The sequence below is a fragment of the Indicator indicator genome, chromosome 1 (assembly GCF_027791375.1).
Source record: "Indicator indicator isolate 239-I01 chromosome 1, UM_Iind_1.1, whole genome shotgun sequence".
Lineage (NCBI taxonomy): Eukaryota > Metazoa > Chordata > Aves > Piciformes > Indicatoridae > Indicator > Indicator indicator.
Window position 1 is genome coordinate 34,004,956 of NC_072010.1, and position 19,758 is coordinate 34,024,713.

Below are 19,758 nucleotides of genomic sequence, written 5' to 3' on the forward strand. Positions count from 1 at the left end.
TTTGTCCATGGTGCTTTTGAGAAGAATGGCATTGACTACACTGTTTTGCTTACTGCATGGTACCTTTTAGTTCATGCCAATATACTCCAAAAACCTAGGCAATTCATCAGACATCCTTCTTCAGTACTGCTCCTCTTCCTGGATCAAATCTTTCCCACAAGAATAGAGATTTACATTTGGATTTGGTATCTCCCTGCTTGTTCCAGCCATGGCTGTTTTGGCTGTTGGCTATCTGTCCTAGCTGTCTTCTTTAAAGATTGTTCTGCAGAGTCATCTACTCACTGTGCCACCTCTGTACATAACTTTTCTTCTCTTTAGGTCATTGAGTGACCTTTTGCTTCTGCTGTTCAGTGCTAATCGTGCATTGCTTTTGACTACTTTGGAGAGGCTCCCTTTCATTCAGTTTGCAGTATACTGCTTTTACCTACCCACCTTAATATTTTGTGACACGTGGTTTATTGTGAATTGCAAAGCTCTAAATTATCTATTTGACTGACAGTGATCTTTCACCCTCTGATGCACGAATGAAGGGTGTCTGTTGTCCTAGATAGTAGTACATTTTAGATTAGTACTTGATGTTAAAATGAAACAAGAAAACAGAAACCCCACTGTGCAAGCATTCCTGCATCTGTAAGCTCAGCATGACCATTTACCACCATTTTTGATGCAGATAAAAATTCCTGGTACCATATTAGCTGAAGTCTGTCATGCTGAGAATCTCACCTCTTCAGTGAAATGTTCAATCTGGCCCTTGTTCAGTTTTCTTCTCTGCTAATTTATTCAGAAGAAGCCAGAATTAACTAATGTAAACAGGTATCCACTTCTTTGATTTCTTCTGTGGGCTTCTTTTGCGTCTGTGAACTACTCTGTGAGAGCACACTGTTCTCATGAACTCTTGAGAAAGTGAAGGTGTTGCAGGACCTGGTTTTGGTCCCCTACATACTCTGAAAACGTCACTACCTTTCAGTGGCTCCAGGATGCATTGTCAATAGTTGCTCTTTTATTCCAGGACTGCATTCCCCCGTGTTGCTTGTGCTTTCCAGCAGCAGTTACCTGTCACTGCAGGCTATAGTACCTTCCAGTGTTGCAGAATGGCAGTGCAGAATTAGCCCTTCTCTCCAGTCACCTTGTTATCAAATGATATCTAGGGTACTGATAGCTAATTTATCACAGATGAACAAAACACAATAGTGCAAAAAATTGCCCTGTGGAGGTGTTACATGGAATATGTTGTACCTTGAACTTGTTTGCAGATTTGGCTGAGCAAACTCGTACTTCTAAATCGTGACTGGGAAATGCTTTCCATATCCATGAAAAATGTCTCTTTTGCTGTGTGTCAGTGGCTGTGGTTATTTGCTTTAGCTATATTTTTGATGTTAGGGTAAGGTGGAAAGAGAACTTTACTTATCCTGATTTACTGGATTTCACTAGCGGAATTTCAATACAGCTGCTTTTTGGCAGGCCTACAGAATATACACTGCCATTCCCAGTTCTACTGAGACTGAATATGGGATGTTTGGTGAGTGACACATTAGCCTATTGTTAATTTTCCAATAAGGGAGTTCCCTCTGGAACGTGGTTGTAACTTCTGTTTGAATTAGGGGATATTACCTTCTCCTCCCCACATTTAGCCTCAATTCTCAGTTGTGTATTGGGACTCAATATGGAGTTCATATTCATTTACAAAAGTCACTTTTTATTTTGTTTTTAACACTTTTATTATCTACCTGATCTCATGTAATAATGTAGGTCTTTTGCAAAACAGGGGAAGAGAAAAAAAAACATACCAGGAGGTATATCAGTGATTTGGTGGAAGGGCATGACAGTTTTAGGTGTCGAAGCAGTCAGACAGTACCTAAATGAAGTAGCTGAAAACAGTCACAGAGGAAATAGAAGAGCAAAAGAGAGGAAATAGAAGAGCAAAAGGATTCTATGGTTCTATGATTTCTGAAGGACTAGAATTAGAGGAAAAAAAACAAACCAGAAAAAAAAAAGCCAAAAGACTTCCATAGGGAATCATTAGATTAGGAGAGGGCAAAGCTGTCTTCAGGATTTCACAATTTCAGAAAAAGTAGTATGTGGACACTGGAAGGCAACAGTGTTAGAGAAGAAGTCATACCTTACTGCCATACGTCAGAGAAACAGAGAACATGGAGTAGATGTTGTTGCCCTCTCCCTTCTCCCATTTGGGCCAGCTTTGCTCTGCATGAGTGTTCTTAATTGTAGCAACTATTTGTAGTATCGCTTGTAGTATAGTTCACAGTTCCTGTCTTCTGTGCTACTTCTAATAATTCATAAACACAAAGCAACTCACTGTTATACTCTATTCCCTTATCAATGAGATGGCCAGATGCTGTTGTAAGTTACATAAATACAAATATGTCTTTCTTAATGGAAAAGAACTACCAATAATGCTTTTTAGTAAACTATTTGGACTCAGTACTTTGTGGATGGAATTTTAAAACTGAATTTCCATTTAAATCTGTTTTAGAGAAAAGGAGTATTATTCTTGACCAATAAGCCAAGACTTCTGGAAACATTTCAATTTTTTTTTTAAATCTTTGTTTGCAAAGGGATTTGACACACCTAAAGATTTTTCCCATTTTTTAGAGTTGAAAAATTTGAGATTCTAATGGAGAAGTTGTAGAGATCACTTCTTCAGAGAAGCAAAACACATTTTGTTCTAAGGTTTCATGCCCTTATGTGAAAATATTCGATAGTAAAAACCCCATTCTTTGTTCATAGTTTTAATGCCTTTTAATTTTTAGTGCTTCAATAGTAATAATGCTCACGTGTAATAGAATAGAAAGAACCTTGATAAGTCAAGAAAGGCTCATGCAGGGCCTGGAGCACATGATGTATGAAGAGTGTCTGAGGGAGCTGGGGTTGTTCCATCTGGGGAAGAGGAGGCTGAGAGGAGACCTCATCCCTGTCTACAGCTACCTGAAAGGAGGTTGGAGCAAGAAGGGAGACAGCTGCTTCTCCTTGATGTCAAGTAACAGGACTAAAGGAAATGGTTTCAAACTGCACCAGAGGAGGTTTAGGCTGGGTATTAGGCAATGTTTTTCACAGAGAGGGTTATCAAACATGGGAATGGTTTGCCCAGGGCAGTAGTAGAGTCATTGTCCCTGGAGGTGTTTAAGCGGCATATGGACCTGGCACTTAGGGACAGAGTTTAGTGTTGCCCCTTCAGTGCTGAGTGGAGGGTTGGACCGGGTGATCCTTGAGGTCTCTTCCATCTGGATGTTTTGTGTGATTCTGTGATAAACAGTATTGCAGCAGAGAATGTGGACGTGCTTCTTCCAAGGCAGTGTTACTAGCAGTGCAGGACAAAGAGGAAAGTGTAGTTCAGTTTTCAGATTGTTTTAAAGTTTTGCAGATGAAAATACTATTATACATGAATTATATTTTAGGTATATTTCATTTAAAAGCTTTATTATCGGTGTAATAGCTAATAAAATATATTCTTATTTTACATGATGTTAATTATTATCATTGAGTTAGATGTTCATTATTATTACATTACATTTCTGCATCTGTTGTGTCAGCTAGCATTTTTATGAGAAGGGCTTCACACTAGTGGGTGCAGTAGCTCTGCTGGAATTGGCAAGCTAATCTGTAAATTTGCCCTTGTGGGATTGTAAGCTTATCCTTGGCCTGCTGAAAGCCTATAAGCTACAAGGTAAGTAGCTGTGAACACACAGAGTACTTTTTCCTCTCTTTCCGTGTGCCAGTTTGGCTGTGGTGTGAAGTTAGCAGTCACACTAAGATGACATTGACTCATTTGAGAAAACTTAAGTATTTTGTTTATGAGTTTGAGAAGAAAAAAAAAAAGCTGCCTTTGTGAAAGTGACAGGTAGTCCAGATCTTTTACATAAAAGAAAATTATAGCTTCTGATTCCTTATTCATTTAGTGATTGTATGGTTAGTTTTCCTGAAGCAGTTCAAAGAGTTCGGTGAGTTCAAGTACTGTGCATATTCAGGATTTCTTCATAGAATTTACTCTATAATCATCCATTACTTCACTGAGAAATATACTGTAAAGGTAGCACACAGCCTTTACAAGACGAGCAGTGAAGTGTTGATTTATCTTATGATGCAGTATTTTAACTCTTTGGATGGATATCCCCTTCACAACACAGGCACACATACAGATGATCAGTCCTTGGTGTGGTGAGCAGAAAGTCAGGAAAATGTAGAAGTAGGTACATAACAGAATTGTGCAAAAGCTAAAACAGGTCTCTCATAATGCATGGGTGGTTTTACTGCCCTGCAGACAGTGAATTATCTTCCATGTGATTAGGTTGAAAGGGAACATAAAGTAGTTCAGACAGATATAAATTGTGGCAGGGAGCGAATTTAGCAAGCAATAGAAGTTTTTAATTGCTTACATTTTCTAGCTTTTACTTCTTTTTGTTTGTTTGTTTTGTTGTTTGTTGTGCAGTGTTCTTTTCCAATTCGGTGATTTTTTCTGTTAATCTGTTAATTTTAGACTGGCAAAATGTAGGAAAACCAGCAAGAAAACAACAAATGTGGTCCTAGTATTTTAACAATTCCCAACTCATAAAATTGGATAGAAAGTAAGATTTATTAAATCATGTTCCAGGAAAAGACAACCAAAAATTTGATTTTGCAAAGTGGCTTTAGGAATGACATTCTGCTTTTTTGGTTGTCCTGAACCATGTGTCAATAACGAGAAAATCTTTCCCTAAAATCACCCTGAACAGACCATGTTCTGATCTGCCTTTCACAAGCAGTGGCAGTAATCCTTGGTTGGAATTAAACACTGATGTCAAAAGAAGGATACATATCTGATTAGGAGAGTGCTCTGCTACCTTTGTTGTCAGTAAACATTTAATGGAGAGAAGGGTAGACTCTTTGTATTAATCAACACCAAATCTTCCCACTGTGCCTGAGATTCATTTAAAGAATGTCAGGTTTTTAACAAGATATGCTTACTTGGCCTTCATCAACAGAGAACACAAGATGTCAAATATTTTGGTGGAACAATGGAACCGGTTGCCCAGGGAGGTGGTTGAGGGGCCCCATCCCTGGAGATACTCAAGGTGAGGCTTAACAGGGCTCTGGGCAACCTGATCTAGTTGAGGATGTCCTTGCTTACTGCAGAGGGGGTTGGACTAGGTGACCTTTAGAGGTCCCTTCCAACCCAAACCATTCTATGATTTTTTTTTTTTTTAATATAGCTTCTTGGAGGTTATATTCTTTCAGAGACTGATATATAATAGAACAACTTTGAAGCTCTTAAGTTGCACGAATGGAAGCTGGTAACTTTTAGAGCATAGAAGCATTGAGTCATTTTTGGAATTTGTTTAAGTAATACACTTAGCTTGACATTTTCAACGTTGCAAACATCAGTCCAAACAATAGGCTTTTGAAGTAGCCAAATAGTTTTATTCATGTTTATACACTGGAAATCTACAGCAGTGATGTTTTGATATGTCCAAGTCTTAAGAGAGTGTCAGTGATTTTAACTGGTATCACCAAGGTAAACTGCCCTGACTTTGCATCTCTTCTCCTCTTACTTTTCCCCATAAAATGGAGGTGGTACAAGAGAAATGTGTTCCTTTTGCTAGGGAAAGCTGGCTGCTTCTGTTCTCTTATGGTACTAGAGGAGGACCACTTTGAATTTGGTGGGTTTCTGCAGTTGTGTTGTTTCACTTATTAGTAGTGGGAGGGGTGGTGAGCCTGGAAGTATATGTACTTATCCTATCTAGGAAATGTTTTCTTCTAAAATAAGGTTGGATAATGTTCTGTGACCTTCTTTTATGCTTAGTGACAGTGACATTCCCATTGGTTCCTCTTCCATGTGATGTTTTCAGACATCTATTTCTATTTTTATCAATCAGGGAGTAGCTTCTAGGCTTATGACTTTCAGCTGAGAATAACTCATGCCACCCCTGTGTTTGCTTTGGTACAAGAAACTGTTTACTGTAATCACACTGTTGTATCACAGGTTTATTGCTGTGATGAGCAGATGAGCCAACTATGCAGTGGATTTATTTACATTTTTATTTAATGGTCATAGTCTGTCTTCAAATTTTCTTACTTTTGCCATCATTTTGCTCCCGCAGTTAAACCAGGAAGAATACTTGTCTCCAAGTGTTCTGATTTAAAGTGTAGTAATTTATATGGAAAATGACATGGTAATAAGCATATCTAGCAATATAAGCTGTCTAATTAAATTTCATTTGCTTTGTCCAAACGAACACTTCCTATTTTAAGAAGAGTACTGAGAAGCTGACTGTTGGAAACAGACCCTCCTTATTCGCTTTTGCATCTAACTGGTCACTCTGTTATTTCCATTGCTTCTAGAGATCATGCAGTTGTGCCAATCTGATGGGTACCAATGAATTGCCAGTCTGAAGAAGGGATAATATTATAGATAAGGGAGACAAAAAGGTATAAAGCAGGCAAAGATACCCAAAGCTGAGACAGAGTCTTCTTTTGTCCTAACCACGTGTATCTAGAAGTTTTATATTTAAGTTTGTGTTGATCACAGTAAGCTCCTCTCTTCAATGGAATCAAGTCGACTGGTATCTGACAGACTATTAGCCACCAAGCCCTCCAATATGAATTAGGAGACACTGACTGAAACTAGCAGGTCAGATCCATAAAGATTCAAAAAATAGTGAAAGGACCTTTTACACCATGAACAGCGCATGTGTTGCCACAGCTGTGGACACAGATAGGATGAAGAAAGGGATTAGATAAATTTGTGGACTTGAGAGTGACAGAGCACTGGAATAGGCTACCCAATGAGGTTGTGGAGTTGTCTTCTCTGGAGCATTTCAAAACTTGCCTGGATGCATTCCTGTGAAACCTGATCTAGGTGAATCTGCTTTAGCCGGGGTGTTGGACTAGATGATCTCCAGAGGTTCCTTCAAACCCCTACCATCCTGTGATTCTGTGATTAAATCAATGGAGATATACCCTCCAGTGTCTTTGAAAATATGATTGTGTATGCTTGGAGAGTATGAGGAAGACAGGTGGTGACTAGGCTTATGTGCTTTCCCCAAGCAGTATCTCCAGCTGTTGTAACCAGAGATAAAACATGTAGTGAGATGGGCAAATTGAAGGACTCAGTAGGACATTGCTTAAATTCTTGTAGTCTTAATGTGACGTTGGAGAGCCCTGTCTCCCCATGCTGGCTCTAAAATGAGCCAAGAGTGTGGTGACTGGTTTGGTTTTACTGAAACCAGCTTTTCATGGTATCTAGGCCAGTCTCCAGAGTGTCATCCTTTTCTGTCAGTCTAATTGAGTAAAAGAAGTTACTCATTACTGCAGCTCCAGTAGATCTTGTTCTCTCCCTGAACTGCCTGTGAGACATCCTGCTTTAGGTAAAGCACTTGTAAAAGTCTGTCAGATGAGTGAGCAGTGTTCCATTTCAGACATACAATGCAGTAGCTGGTGTGCATTTGTGTTGAGGCATACAGGTCCTGCTACAGATAAAAAGAAGAAACTGGGATACCCTTCTGAAGAGTAAAAAATGGTGAATGTATAAATTTACAAGTCACATTATGCTGCCTTTGTGTTTTTTTTTAAACAAGTTGCATTGCAAATTATTTGAAGGGACTGTAGTATGCAGTGCAATAACTCAGTAATTTTCCTTCTTCTACTGTAAAAATTAAATTTGATATTCAGTGCTTAAGCCAGGTAATGCTCTTTTTTTTTTTTTCTTTTTTTCCAGATCCATCTTCCCTATCCATCCGTCTTTCAGAATAGTTGTCTTAGCAGAACCTCCTGTCATTGGAAGTAGTACCCAACAATGGCTGGGTCCAGAGTTTCTGACACTATTTCTCTTTCATAATGTTCGATCTTTAAGCAAGAAAGAAGAAATTGAAATTATTAAAAAACTGGTTAGTATGTTCAATATTTTAAGCACTTGCTTAGTATTGCTTGCTGAATATGATCATTTACTACATAAAAACAATTTTCCTGTTTCAGTATAGCATATATGAGTCTTCATTGTCAAAGCTTACCAAAGCAGCATATCTCCTTATCAGGAGAGACTGCGTGAGCTGGGTCTCTTTAGCTTGGAGAAGTGGAGACTAAGGGGGTGACCTCATTAATGTTTATAAAAATGTAAAAGGTGAGTGCTGAGGGGATGAAGTCAGGCTCTTCTTGATGATGCCCAATGACAGGACAAGGGGCAATGGGTGGAAGTTGAGGCATAGGAAGTTCCATGGAAACAAGGAAAAAATTTTTCACCATGAGAACGATGGAACACTGGGACAGGCTGCCCAGAGGGGTTGTGGAGCTTTCTGCTCTGGAGATACTCAAAACCTGCCTGGATGCCTTCCTGTGTGTTCTAGTATAGGTGATCCTGCTCCAGCAGGAGGATTGGACTAGATGATCTTTTGAGGTTCCTTCCAGCCCCTTACATTCTGTGATTCTGTTTATCTTTTAGTGATATTGATATAATTTAACATTTTTAACGTGATACTAAATTATGCTGCGGTAGAAATATGTGCTTTGTGAAAACCATATTCATTTTTGGTTGACATAAAGCAACTGCAGCAACTGGATTCCCACTGCATCTCAGCATAGCTGTATATGGAACTTGCATATCTTGCAGTAAGATTAATACCGTTTTTCTTTCAAGCAGATTCCAAATGTGCCCAGTGTTGCTGTGGAGCAGTTGTTGTCACTAGCACACAAGCTTCGGGAGACAAATGACCCCACTGTAAGCCCTTTTTTTTTTTTTTTTTGTATTTACTTTCTCCTCCTGTGACTGTTTGTTTTAACAAAGGTTAAGCTATAGTGTTATTACAAAAGCTGTCTAATTGGAAAACCAGCCCCAGAAAATTATTGCTGGTAATTACTGCACTGCATACTGTCAACTTTTTCCATTTATCATGTACATTTTTAGCATCTGCATAAGTAAAGCTTTTAGGAAATTGCCCAATCGCAGAGAAGTCAGGCAGAACAGTCACGTTGTAAGCGGGTTTAGATGGCTCACAGTGAAGCACACCCTGAGGTACTTTTTGAATAGGTATGGATATAATCTTTTGTGTGCAAATATTTTTTCATTACTTTGTTTCAGTGATTGGAACTTTGATAGCTGAAATGTTTGGGGCTTTTGGGGCAATGGAAGCTACCTAGCTGTTACAAAATGCCAATGGGCAGCAGCAAATACTCAGAATAGGGAAAATTCCAGAACTTCTGGCTGTGTTACTGCTACAGGCTATTCTATTAAAGCAGTCTTGTCAAGAATAATAAGTTCCGCTGACATAGTAACCACAAAATTCTTTAAAAAGATGCAGTCAAATTAGGGTGGAAAAAAAGAAATTACTGCTATGGCAACTAAAGCACTGGATGTTTTTGATGTAACTAAAACGTAAAGCATTTTAAATAGAATACAACAGTTTAACTGGTATACAAATGTAATCTGTTCTCCATAGTTTTCATGATGGGTAATGGGTTTTTCATTACTGCTGTTTAAGGAGCTGTTACACTCTTCTGAACTTAAAAAAAAAAAAAGTAAAAAGATTGACTTTTAGGTACACCATTGTTGTTAGTATCTATTTAGCTTCCTACACCTAATATGTAAATAGATTGGTTTTGACATGCTTGGAGATATACTGTGCTTAAACAGAGCTTTACAAAAATCCTTTCCAAAATATGTGGATGCCTAAAGCATTGTGAAATTATCCAAATGAGATATATGATGTTGGATGAGAAGTGAGTCACAATGTGGATCGAGGGAAGATTCTCATAGATCAGCAGTGACATGAGACATGTTAGGAACAGCACACCTGTGCGGAGAACTGGAATGTGTGCTGTGGGTATGTCACGCTATATATAGAGTTGTCTAAGTAAGTAAGCCTTTGCCAGAGATCATCTGAAATGTTAGCCTATGTTGAAAGTCATGTTGCTAACAATAGAAGAACACCTGTAGGCTATTCAGCTCATGGGTGATGCCTGTGCCCTTGTAATTGTTTGCTTTATTTACAGTAGAATCTCGTGACCACAGTCAAGATCCTGTTGAATTAGATGCCTCATAGATATATATTACAAAGACTGTCACTAATCTGAAATTGATTATAAATATAAAATACTACAATGTAAAATACTACCCAAAAAAAAAAAAAAAGTAAGAAAAAAGAGGAAATTTTCACCTGTGGTGCTGTCCTCTGTGCTTACTTATTTCAGTGATGCTGCATATTATGCAGACTTATTAGAATGCCACTTTACTTTGAGATTGTATTTATCAAGATGACATGACACACATATGAAATGATTACCTCAGTTGATATGGCCCAGCTGCAATTCTCCATCATTGCAGTCCTATAGCTGTGCCTCAGGAGGACTGCTTATCTACCAAAATTTACTCTACCTGGGAATGTTTCAGCTGTTTAAGATATTCTTGGAAATAGAATATAGTCTTTGAAAGGCAGCAAGAGTCCTGGCTAGTGAGCAGTAATAACAAAGAGAGAGAATTCACCCCCTTCCTTGTCCATGCTTCACACATGATTGAGTAGTTCTTGAAATAACCATTGAAATTCCATCACAGTGTACATAATGCTGAGTGGTAAGCTACAGTGGTTCAGAAGATGCTTCACAGTCATCCCTGAATGAGAACAGGAGGAGCAGGAGTAATAATCTTCACCATTAGCAGGAGTAATAATCTTCACCATTAGATGCTTCACAGTCATCCCTGAATGAGAACAGGAGGAGCAGGAGTAATAATCTTCACCATTAGCCCAGTCAAAATCATTCTTCTTATTTCTTAGGGCTATGCTAAAGAGCTGTGGCAAAACCCTTTACTTCTCAGCATTTGAGAAAAGTGTTGTACAATTTCATAGAACTGTTTGGTTAAAAAAAAACCAAACTAATGTCTATTCATCAAAAATGTATTTTTCCAGGAAGAAGAATTGATGTTAAGACATTTCTCATGTTCAAAAAATTATCAAGGGGGGGAAAAAAGCACTGACAGTGGGGAAGTGTTGCTTTTCTCGGTTTGTTTTTTTTTTCCTTCCCTTAGATGGCAAGTTGCAGGATTTTTTTCCCTGCTTGAAACATTAAGATAATTATAATGCAGTTAGAAATCATTTATATCAACCAAACCAAAACATTTTGAAATTACGTAATTAAAATACTTCACTTGACCTGGGCAAAGCATGACGTGACTTATCAGATCACACTTATTGTTGTGTGTTTCCTGCTAAAATAAGGAACTTATTTGTATTAGATACCTTCATCCGGTAGATATAATTATAGAATGATTTCTTTCTCAGTCTTCATATCTCTCTTTAAATACATGGCCATTTGCTTTGGGGTTTTGTTTGTTTCTTTTTTACATTTTGCTCTATTTGTTTAAGGTCTGCCTTCCCAGGCATTGAATCATTTTTGTAACTCTTTGCTGAATCATGTCCAGTTTTTAGCATTTTAACATGTGGACAACAGAGAAGGACACAGTGTTCCAGTAATGGCCTGCCCAGAAGGCGTGTGCAGAGGTGATACAATCTCCTTACTGCTGCCCAATGTTGTCTTGTTTATATGTCCAAGAATCCTGCCAGACCCTTTTGCCAGAGCATTACATATGGAGCTCATACTCCCTTTGTGAAGGGAAGATGAAGTTTTGGGACATTGATCCTTTTACAGTGGATAACCTCCTTGTTATGTTAATATTCTTTAATGTTAGGTTTTATATAGTGAAGAAAATTCAGTTATCAGCACGTTTTTCTTCCTGTTGCTTATCAAGTGAATTCAGTGAAGCTAATCTTTTGATGACATCATGATTTCCATGGCAGTGAATTACTGCAACAAATACAGAATTACAAACCTGCAGATTAAAAAGCACAAAGTCCCATAAGAGGCAAAAAGTACCTATGTTAGTAGAAAAGTTGAAATAATCCCTTGCAGATTACTTTTTTGTCTTGATTTGTTTGATTGAAAGTCCAAGACCCTGTCCCGGAGATAAACAATTAAACTACCTGATATTTTTTTGACAGGCACAATCACTGGCTTCATCTTTATCTACTCGACAAATGTTGCGAATTTGTCGTCGTCTGTCACAGCATCCAGATGAAAGCCTTCACTATGCTGTTAATAAAGCCTGCCTTTCCAGGTAGAAGTGCTGTTTTCGGTGGAAGTTCAAGAGTTCCTTGCTCAGTTGTTCAGATGCAAGATAGCTGTTAATGCATTTTAGTAGATTATACGGTGGCTGTCTTGCTCCTTGAAGTCTGTAATTTTTTTAGATGCATTTCTGTGGTATTCACAAACCTAGGTGGTAAGTGGAAATGGTTTTGTGCTCTTTTTCATTTTTATGCACATATTTGACTGTATTATATAAATTAGGTCAATTATCAGCATTGCTTCACTCAAAGAGGAATCATATTAATGTCTAGCATGACTGGATGTTAGCTGAAATGCTTGGTTTCAGTTCTAAAAGCTGTATCTTGAAAAGTTACAAAATATTTGGAGCACTGAAACAGCCTAGTTCTGGACACCTCAGAGTTCACTCTTTGTGTTTGGATCCTGAGGTCCAAGTGAACTGAGTTAGGAGAAAAGTTATTTCCGAAAAAACACTGTTTCTATTGTAGCTCTTACTGGCAGTGGAATTAGGACATTACACATTTCCAGTCCTAATCCATCCTACGTTACAACCCTGTTGCAATATTTGATAACACTAAAGGCTTTAAAGGGGGAGCATGCAGCCACAAGTGTAGTTTACTGCCTATGGAAAAAGCTCATTTTCTCTCCTTTGGGATAGGTGCAATGTTGAAGCCTGTTTTGAGTATGAAAGGAATAGACATCAGGATTTGGAATTCCAAGTAAAGTTTCATACTGACTTTAGATTGCAGAAAATGCTGAGAAGTTGGTTTTGTTTTTTTTTTTTAATCCCTTAAAATACAACCTCCCCTATTATTTTCCTTCATTAGGTTTTTGCCAAGCCTTGCCAGATCAGCTCTACAGAAAAATCTGCAAGACTCTGGTATTGAGACAAGTGCGGATGACACAAAGAAACAAAATGAAAAAGATTATACATGTAAGCTTCTGACATCTTTTGTCCTGTTCTTTATGAACGTTACTCAGAGAGTTCAGCATGTCAAAGTGTTTTAATTATCCTCCAAAAAAAATGCAGTTTGCTCCAATTCTAGCCCTTTGACTTCGATCTACTAAGAACACAGTGCAGCTCTCAGTATGTTGTATTGATTGCTGTATTCCCAGCCCATGATATTTTTCATCATGTTTAAGTTTTTCCATGGCCTTAAGAGTTTCTTGGACTCTCCCTTTTTTTTACCTTCTTTTTTTTTTTCTCCTCACTGATAACTACTCTTCTGTACAATCACAGTCTTCAGTCTTGGTTTGATCTTAATATTTCTTTGTTTTTTTTTTGCCATCACTTCTTTCTCTCCACAGTTAAAATCAACCTTTTTTCTCTTTTAAAAGTCTTGGGTTATGTTCTGTGCCAGAATGAAAGCAAGCTTCTTTATTAGCTTCCCTTCTTTAAATTGTCGTAGTTGTTATATGTCACCTTTATTATGCAGGTCTTTTTTTCTTTACTTTGCTCAACTTGTACTCATTTGCTCAAAGCATGCTGTAAGTAATGGATTTGCTTGTTTCCTGAAAAATGTCTAGGTGAAATAAACAATGGGATTCTGAAGATAGGGTCTGTGACAATGCCAATTTATAACTCAACGGAGAAAATGAAAGTGCCTGACGTTTTGTTTTATGAAAATGCACAAGTAAGTACAAATCTCTGGCTGCTGAGGTACAAAAGGTTTGTTAAATGTGCACATGCATAATATATTATGTATTTCTTTAGGCTAAATTTTTTTTCACAGGAATTGACCCTCATTTCAGATGTGTCTTCACTATGCCTTTGTGAAGAGATGGTTACAATACTGTTAAACATTCATAAACTATGAGTTAACAACAACTGAAACAGATTTTTTTAGAATTATTTGGTCAGATGTTGAGTGATTTTATTTTTTCTCTTGCTGTTGCTGTACTGATCCAGTTCTATCCTGAGATTTTTTTGCAGGCTTGTCAAATGAAGTTGTACTTGCCTTTTAGTTAAACAAACACTACGTGTTTGAAAAGTAGGGGGAAGTGTAATCAGTTAAATGGTTATTAGTTAATGGATTACAAATGATTTTAATTAGCTTATTAATTAGTCATTAGTGTTAATTAGTTTCTAGTAAGAGTAGTTAGTGAATACGAGAAAAAAGAAGGGCTTGGTGACTATGCTTTTTTGGTTTTTGTTTCCCTCCACCCCTTTTGTAGAGGTAGGTGTACTGCAGCTTACTTCTCCATCTAGTATGGAAACCTCAAAATTGTCACACAAGACAATATCCTTAGTAAGAGAATTACCCTCTAAGTTGCCTGTGCACTATTTTACCTCTAAAAGGCAACAGTAGTAGCATGATCTTGCAATATATTTGCCTTTTAGGGACCTGGTGTGGGTTTGCTTACTTTTCCTTTCCTGTTCTTTTTTTTTTTTTCCCCTCCCTTGCTTGCAGAAACACTATTCTGCATGGGATCACCTCCTGAAGGTGATGACAGGCCATGCAAGGGGAACAGATGGCAGACTTCTTCATCTTCCCCTCTAAAATTTCACGTGCGATTGCTTTGTGTTGCCATTTTGGTAAAGTTCATTGGGGTGTGTTGGAAATGAAATCTTGGCTTACAGGATTTAAGTCCTTACTAGGACTTACATCTGCATTGTTTTTTCCACCTTCTTGCTTATAGCTTTGGAAAACTATACACAACCTGTGTTCAGATAGTAGGCATCAGCTTCATTTAGGCAATGTCTGTTAAAAATGCTGCAGAGATTGACTTGTTCTATATCTGCCCCTGGTAGTTAATGCACTCTGCATGCTGAAGGAAAGAAGAACCAAATACCAGTCAGGATAGCAGTTCCCATTTCTAAAATAATTCTACCCTTATTTTCTCTATTGCTGGTTTGTAGTTCAGTCATTCAAGTGCTGTAATGACTCTTTAGCAAAACCTGCAGGAGAACAAATCTGATCTATGAGTCTGATGCACTATGTCCTCTCCGTTATATAAAAACTACAGACAGAAACAGAGGAAAAAACCCACATCCTCAGCCCTTCACAATGCTGTCACAACAATGTAATGAAATACAGAGGTTTGCCCTCTATGTGTTTGGTCTTGACACATTCCATGTTCCCCTGGAATTCGGTATTGCTATGGAACATTGCTGTTGGTCCACAAATGGCACAGGGTTGGAAATAATTTTTAAGTGGTATGCCAAATACCACTTTTAGGCCAAGCTTTGGGGAGCATGGATTTATAAAGTTGACATGGTGCTTATGTGTCTACTTAGAAAGCCTTTGTGTAAATAACATCTGAAATGTCTGCATGCATCTTCATACAATGCTAGCTTAGGTCCTGGTACCAGAGGCGGGGAAAAAAAACAAAAGAGGTTCAGTACATAGTTTTTCTGGTGGGAAAACATCAAAAGGGAGTATTCATGGCATAGAAATAAAATAATGTAATCAGAGTTCATGGTAAAACTGACTTCCTAGAATTTATACTGTGTCTAGTCAATGGTATTCTCATCAGTTATAAATTTCCAGTGTAGTGCATGCCAGAAAATATAGTAATTTGCCTTGAAGTCCTCTGCTTAAATTGTGTATTGAGTGTTTGGTAGTCTTTTGACATGCCTGGTTACGATTTTGTGGTATTGAGCTGTGTTTACAAGAGTTCTTCCCCCACCACAGCCTCTGAAGAGATTTGGAAACCTAAAATGTCTTTCACACAGTTAGAAACAGCATTTCTATGCGCAGAAGTTACAGGGAAGCTACTGATTTTTTAAAAATTATTTTTATTTAAAGTCAAGCACTAGAGATGATAGTATGGAAAAAACCATATATGTTTATCTAAAGAGAGCCATTCATTTCTCTAAGTAGGTTGTCTGACCTACTTACAGATGACCTATTTTTCTAGATTCAGTGGAGAAATATACATGACTTTTGCTAGTAAAGTAGCCTGCATTGCCACGTTATCCTTAAATCCTTTCAATCCTTTTAGACAAATTTTTTTGTGAGGAGCAAGACGGGGTTAAGTGATACACAGTATGTGTTACCTTTTATGATACTGGATATGCGTAAAATCCACCTCGAGCATTTTGGCTTCAATTGGACAATCTAATTTAGAGTCATAAGACTCTATAATAAACACTATAATAAACACTTTTAAGACTTGAGCTTGCATTTTCTTATCTTTGCTTTCCTTGAAAGTTTGATTAGAATAGAAAAATGTATTTATCATTAAGCTAGATCTGGTGTTTAATATTTAATAAAATAAAGGTGTATTATTTACATAGCTGTGCCACCTGCCTTTCATTGCCTCTATTTGGTTTTTGTAAACTTCTACCAGGATACATTTTTGCTTCCTTCCAGTACAGATGCTGGAAAATTGATACATTTGTTATTGAAAGTTCTTAACACTCTGGTTGACAAGCATTCAGGTAGGCTAAAAGGAAATGCATTTGGAGTGATTTTGGAGAATTAAATATATTTAGGGAAGTCAGGCACCCAGTATCAGTTGGAGCAGAGGAAATACGTAAGGAGAGTTGGTTTTTTTGTTTCATTGTTTTGATCACTGGATATTTCACTTCTGCTATCGTTGGCTGAGAGAATCTTGCTATGAAATAAATAAGTATCAAGTTCAAAAAAGAGTTGGCCTCAAATCCTGAAAGTAAAATTCCTATTGTACTACTATCGTTAGTGAATGTATATTCTTGAGAGTATGAAAACAGAGGTGAAAATTATGGTTTTGTTTCTTTAGCACATGATGGTAATGGAAGATATGCTAAAGGACTTTCTACTGGGAGAACATCTTCTTTTAGTTGGCAATCAGGTGAGTTAAACATCTCTTACCATGGAACAAACTCATTATTTGATAATAAATACTTGGTTTGCTTCATTGAAATTGTATTAATTTGTACTGCTGAGGTACTTGACTCATTTTTTGGTTCTCTATCTACTATGTCTTTTGGTTTATGGACATTTACCTGTGGAAAATGTAAATGCTTTATTTCTTTTTACATTGCTATAAGAGTAAAAAGTCAAAACATGAATATGTAACATTATTACCATTAAACTCTTTAAGTAAGGGCTTTGATTACCTTTCTTGGTGATATATCAAACCTCTCTTTTAAAACCTCCAATGGTAAATAAGATGTATGCACACATAAGTATTATCTAAATCTTATTTATTGATAGCAAAATATTTTCTCTAAAAGAGACAGATATTTGATTTATTCTTCGACTAGTTTCTTTGTTGAGGGAGAATTTATTGGTGAGGTCATGGAGTGTTCTATTCTTTCAATTGGTTGTTGCTGTTTGGTGACACCTTCTAACAGTTTATAGGTTCCCCAGGGTGAAGTTTGGGGAGGAGGTGTTCTCCAGTTGGTATATTTGAAAGTTGCTGCTCATCAGAATCATTTAAAACTATTGCTGGAACTGTTTGATGACTGGAACGGATTTGTATGCTTTGCCAGTTAGTTCCCGAGAAGCGGAAGAAAGCTTTTCTTTTTTTGTTTTTTCTATATGTTTGAAGTGTTGAGGAAGAGGTGATACTTCCCAAGATACCAGGTTGGTTTTTCCCTCTTAAAATAATCTGCCTTTAGTTTTAACTTTCCCTTAGCAAAGATACAATAGTTTTCTAGCATGTATTTCTCCTCATGTTTTGGGGTAGCCTTTGGGAAAACTCTGGTATGAAACACTAATGGTCTAGCCTAAATGGCAAAAAATACAAAATGCTACTTGTTACAAAATATGCATATATTAAAATTGCAGCATACAGTTATATACAATCTCCTCTATTTATAGAGTCCTTGTTCACAGCTTGGATTTGTAAAGATGTTGTACATGAAACCTCTGTAGACTACTGCTGAATGATGCCAGCTTTTCCTGAAAGTTTTCATCTGTTCATAGAATCATAGAACGGTCCAGGCCAGAAAAGACTTTCAAAGGTCATGTAGCCCGACCTTCCCACAGTCAGCAGGGACATCCCCAACTAGACCAGGTTGTCCAGGTTCTCATCAAGTGTTACTTCGAATATCTTAAGGGAGGGGGCGTCAACCACCTCCCTGGGCAACCTCTTCCAGTGTTCCACCACCCCCATAGTGAAGAACTTCCTGCTATCCAATCTAAATCTGCCCTTGTCTCGTTTGAAGCCATTGCCCCTCATCCTGTCACAGCAAGCCCTTGTAAACAGTCTATTCATAAATCGAAATTCATCTGTTTCGTATATAAAATAAGAGTTATTTATTCTGTTTCATAGTGATCTCTCTGCCAGCTTCCAAGTTGCTGTTGAAAGTGTTACGTTGTACGTATTGCCTGCATGGCCTACTGTCAGGGAATAGCAAAAGTGGGCTCTTCCACAGGGGAACTGAGGCAGGGATAGTGTCCTTAATAGCAAGGTCCACACTCTCACAGCGTCCAAGCAAGAAGTGCAGGTCTGGAGACAGCAGCCAGTGGCTGCTAGAGAGGCTCTGTGGTGATGAGGCAGGGCTGAGGACAAGTCGGTGGGGCCAGGCTGTGATCAGTAAAGTACACACCAGCCACATAGCATCACCACTGTGTAGTTTGGGAAGTAGTATAAATGCAGCTCCCAAGCCATGGGGAGCAAGGGGACCCCACTGAGGCAGCAACACTTCAACACAGGCAAATAAAACCCTAGGTTGGGGGGGAAGAGCTTTCAGAGCCCAGTGGTATGCTCAGGGCCCTGACACATGCTTCTACCAATGTGGCAATAAGGTTTTGACGACTACACAGCTATGATTTTTAGAGTATGAGGTATTTTCCCAGCAGTGGTACACTCATATTTAATGTGTGCCACATTTTCTCCAAGCTTATGAAACTCTAATTGTAATGATGTTACAAGATTTAGTTGGACTGAAGTACTGGAACATGATGCTTTGATTCTAAACATTGGCTCAACTCTATCATGAAGTTGGAAAAATGATGGATTTGCTGTGATTTCTCTTTGGCAAATCAGTAATACTTAGGTTTTGCATTTTAATCGCTAACATACTTCGTGAGTATTTCCAGCTTTACTCTCTACTAATGTCTTTCACTGGTATTATATGTGTGACCAAGAGGCTTTTTCTTTTTGAAATACTGTTTTTTAAGTTTGACCACAGTATTTGTCCTTCTATAGTTTTTTTTAGGACAACACTAATCATCTTTGATTTTTGAAGGATCATTGCTAATCATTTAGAAATTGCTTAAATGTATTACTATATATTTAGTGTGTGTATATATATATATATATATATATATATAAAAAATATTCCTTAAATATGTTACTATAAATTTCTGCAGCATGTGATGAAGCCTGTTCTTTAAAACAGAAATGCAGAATCCTGTACTTTAAAAGCTAACTGGAATGCGCTTCCGTTTCATATAAAGCAAACAGGTTTCTCTGGGGCCTTGGCAATATATAGATACGAATTTTCAGCTGTGAAATAGCTTCCAATTAAGGGAAATGCCAGAACTTTAAATAGAACTTTTGATACTGCTTCCTGAATGAACCTGGTAGTCTAGGTAGAAAGGATGCCATCTAGAGGGACTGGGACAGGCTTGAGAGGCAGGCCATGCCATCCTCAAGAAGTTCAGCAAGGCCAAGTGCAAGGTCCTACACCTGGACTGGGGCAATCCTAAGCACAAATGGGTAAGGAATGGCTTGAGAGTAGCCTCAAGGAAAAGGGCTTGGGGATGTCAGTTGATGAAAAGCTCAACATGAGCCAGCAATATG

The 19,758-nt window shown here is 37.9% G+C and overlaps 1 protein-coding gene across 1 annotated transcript in view; it reads left to right on the forward strand.

Moving 5' to 3' along the window:
• VWA8 (von Willebrand factor A domain containing 8) overlaps positions 1–19,758 on the forward strand; it is a 176,075-nt gene that overhangs the window by 51,536 nt on the left and 104,781 nt on the right. The window contains exons 14-19 of the mRNA XM_054399196.1: positions 7,709–7,877; positions 8,627–8,704; positions 11,976–12,091; positions 12,906–13,012; positions 13,606–13,712; positions 16,783–16,854. Coding sequence (XP_054255171.1) covers positions 7,709–7,877; positions 8,627–8,704; positions 11,976–12,091; positions 12,906–13,012; positions 13,606–13,712; positions 16,783–16,854 — 649 coding nt within the window. The remainder of the gene's footprint in view (positions 1–7,708; positions 7,878–8,626; positions 8,705–11,975; positions 12,092–12,905; positions 13,013–13,605; positions 13,713–16,782; positions 16,855–19,758) is intronic.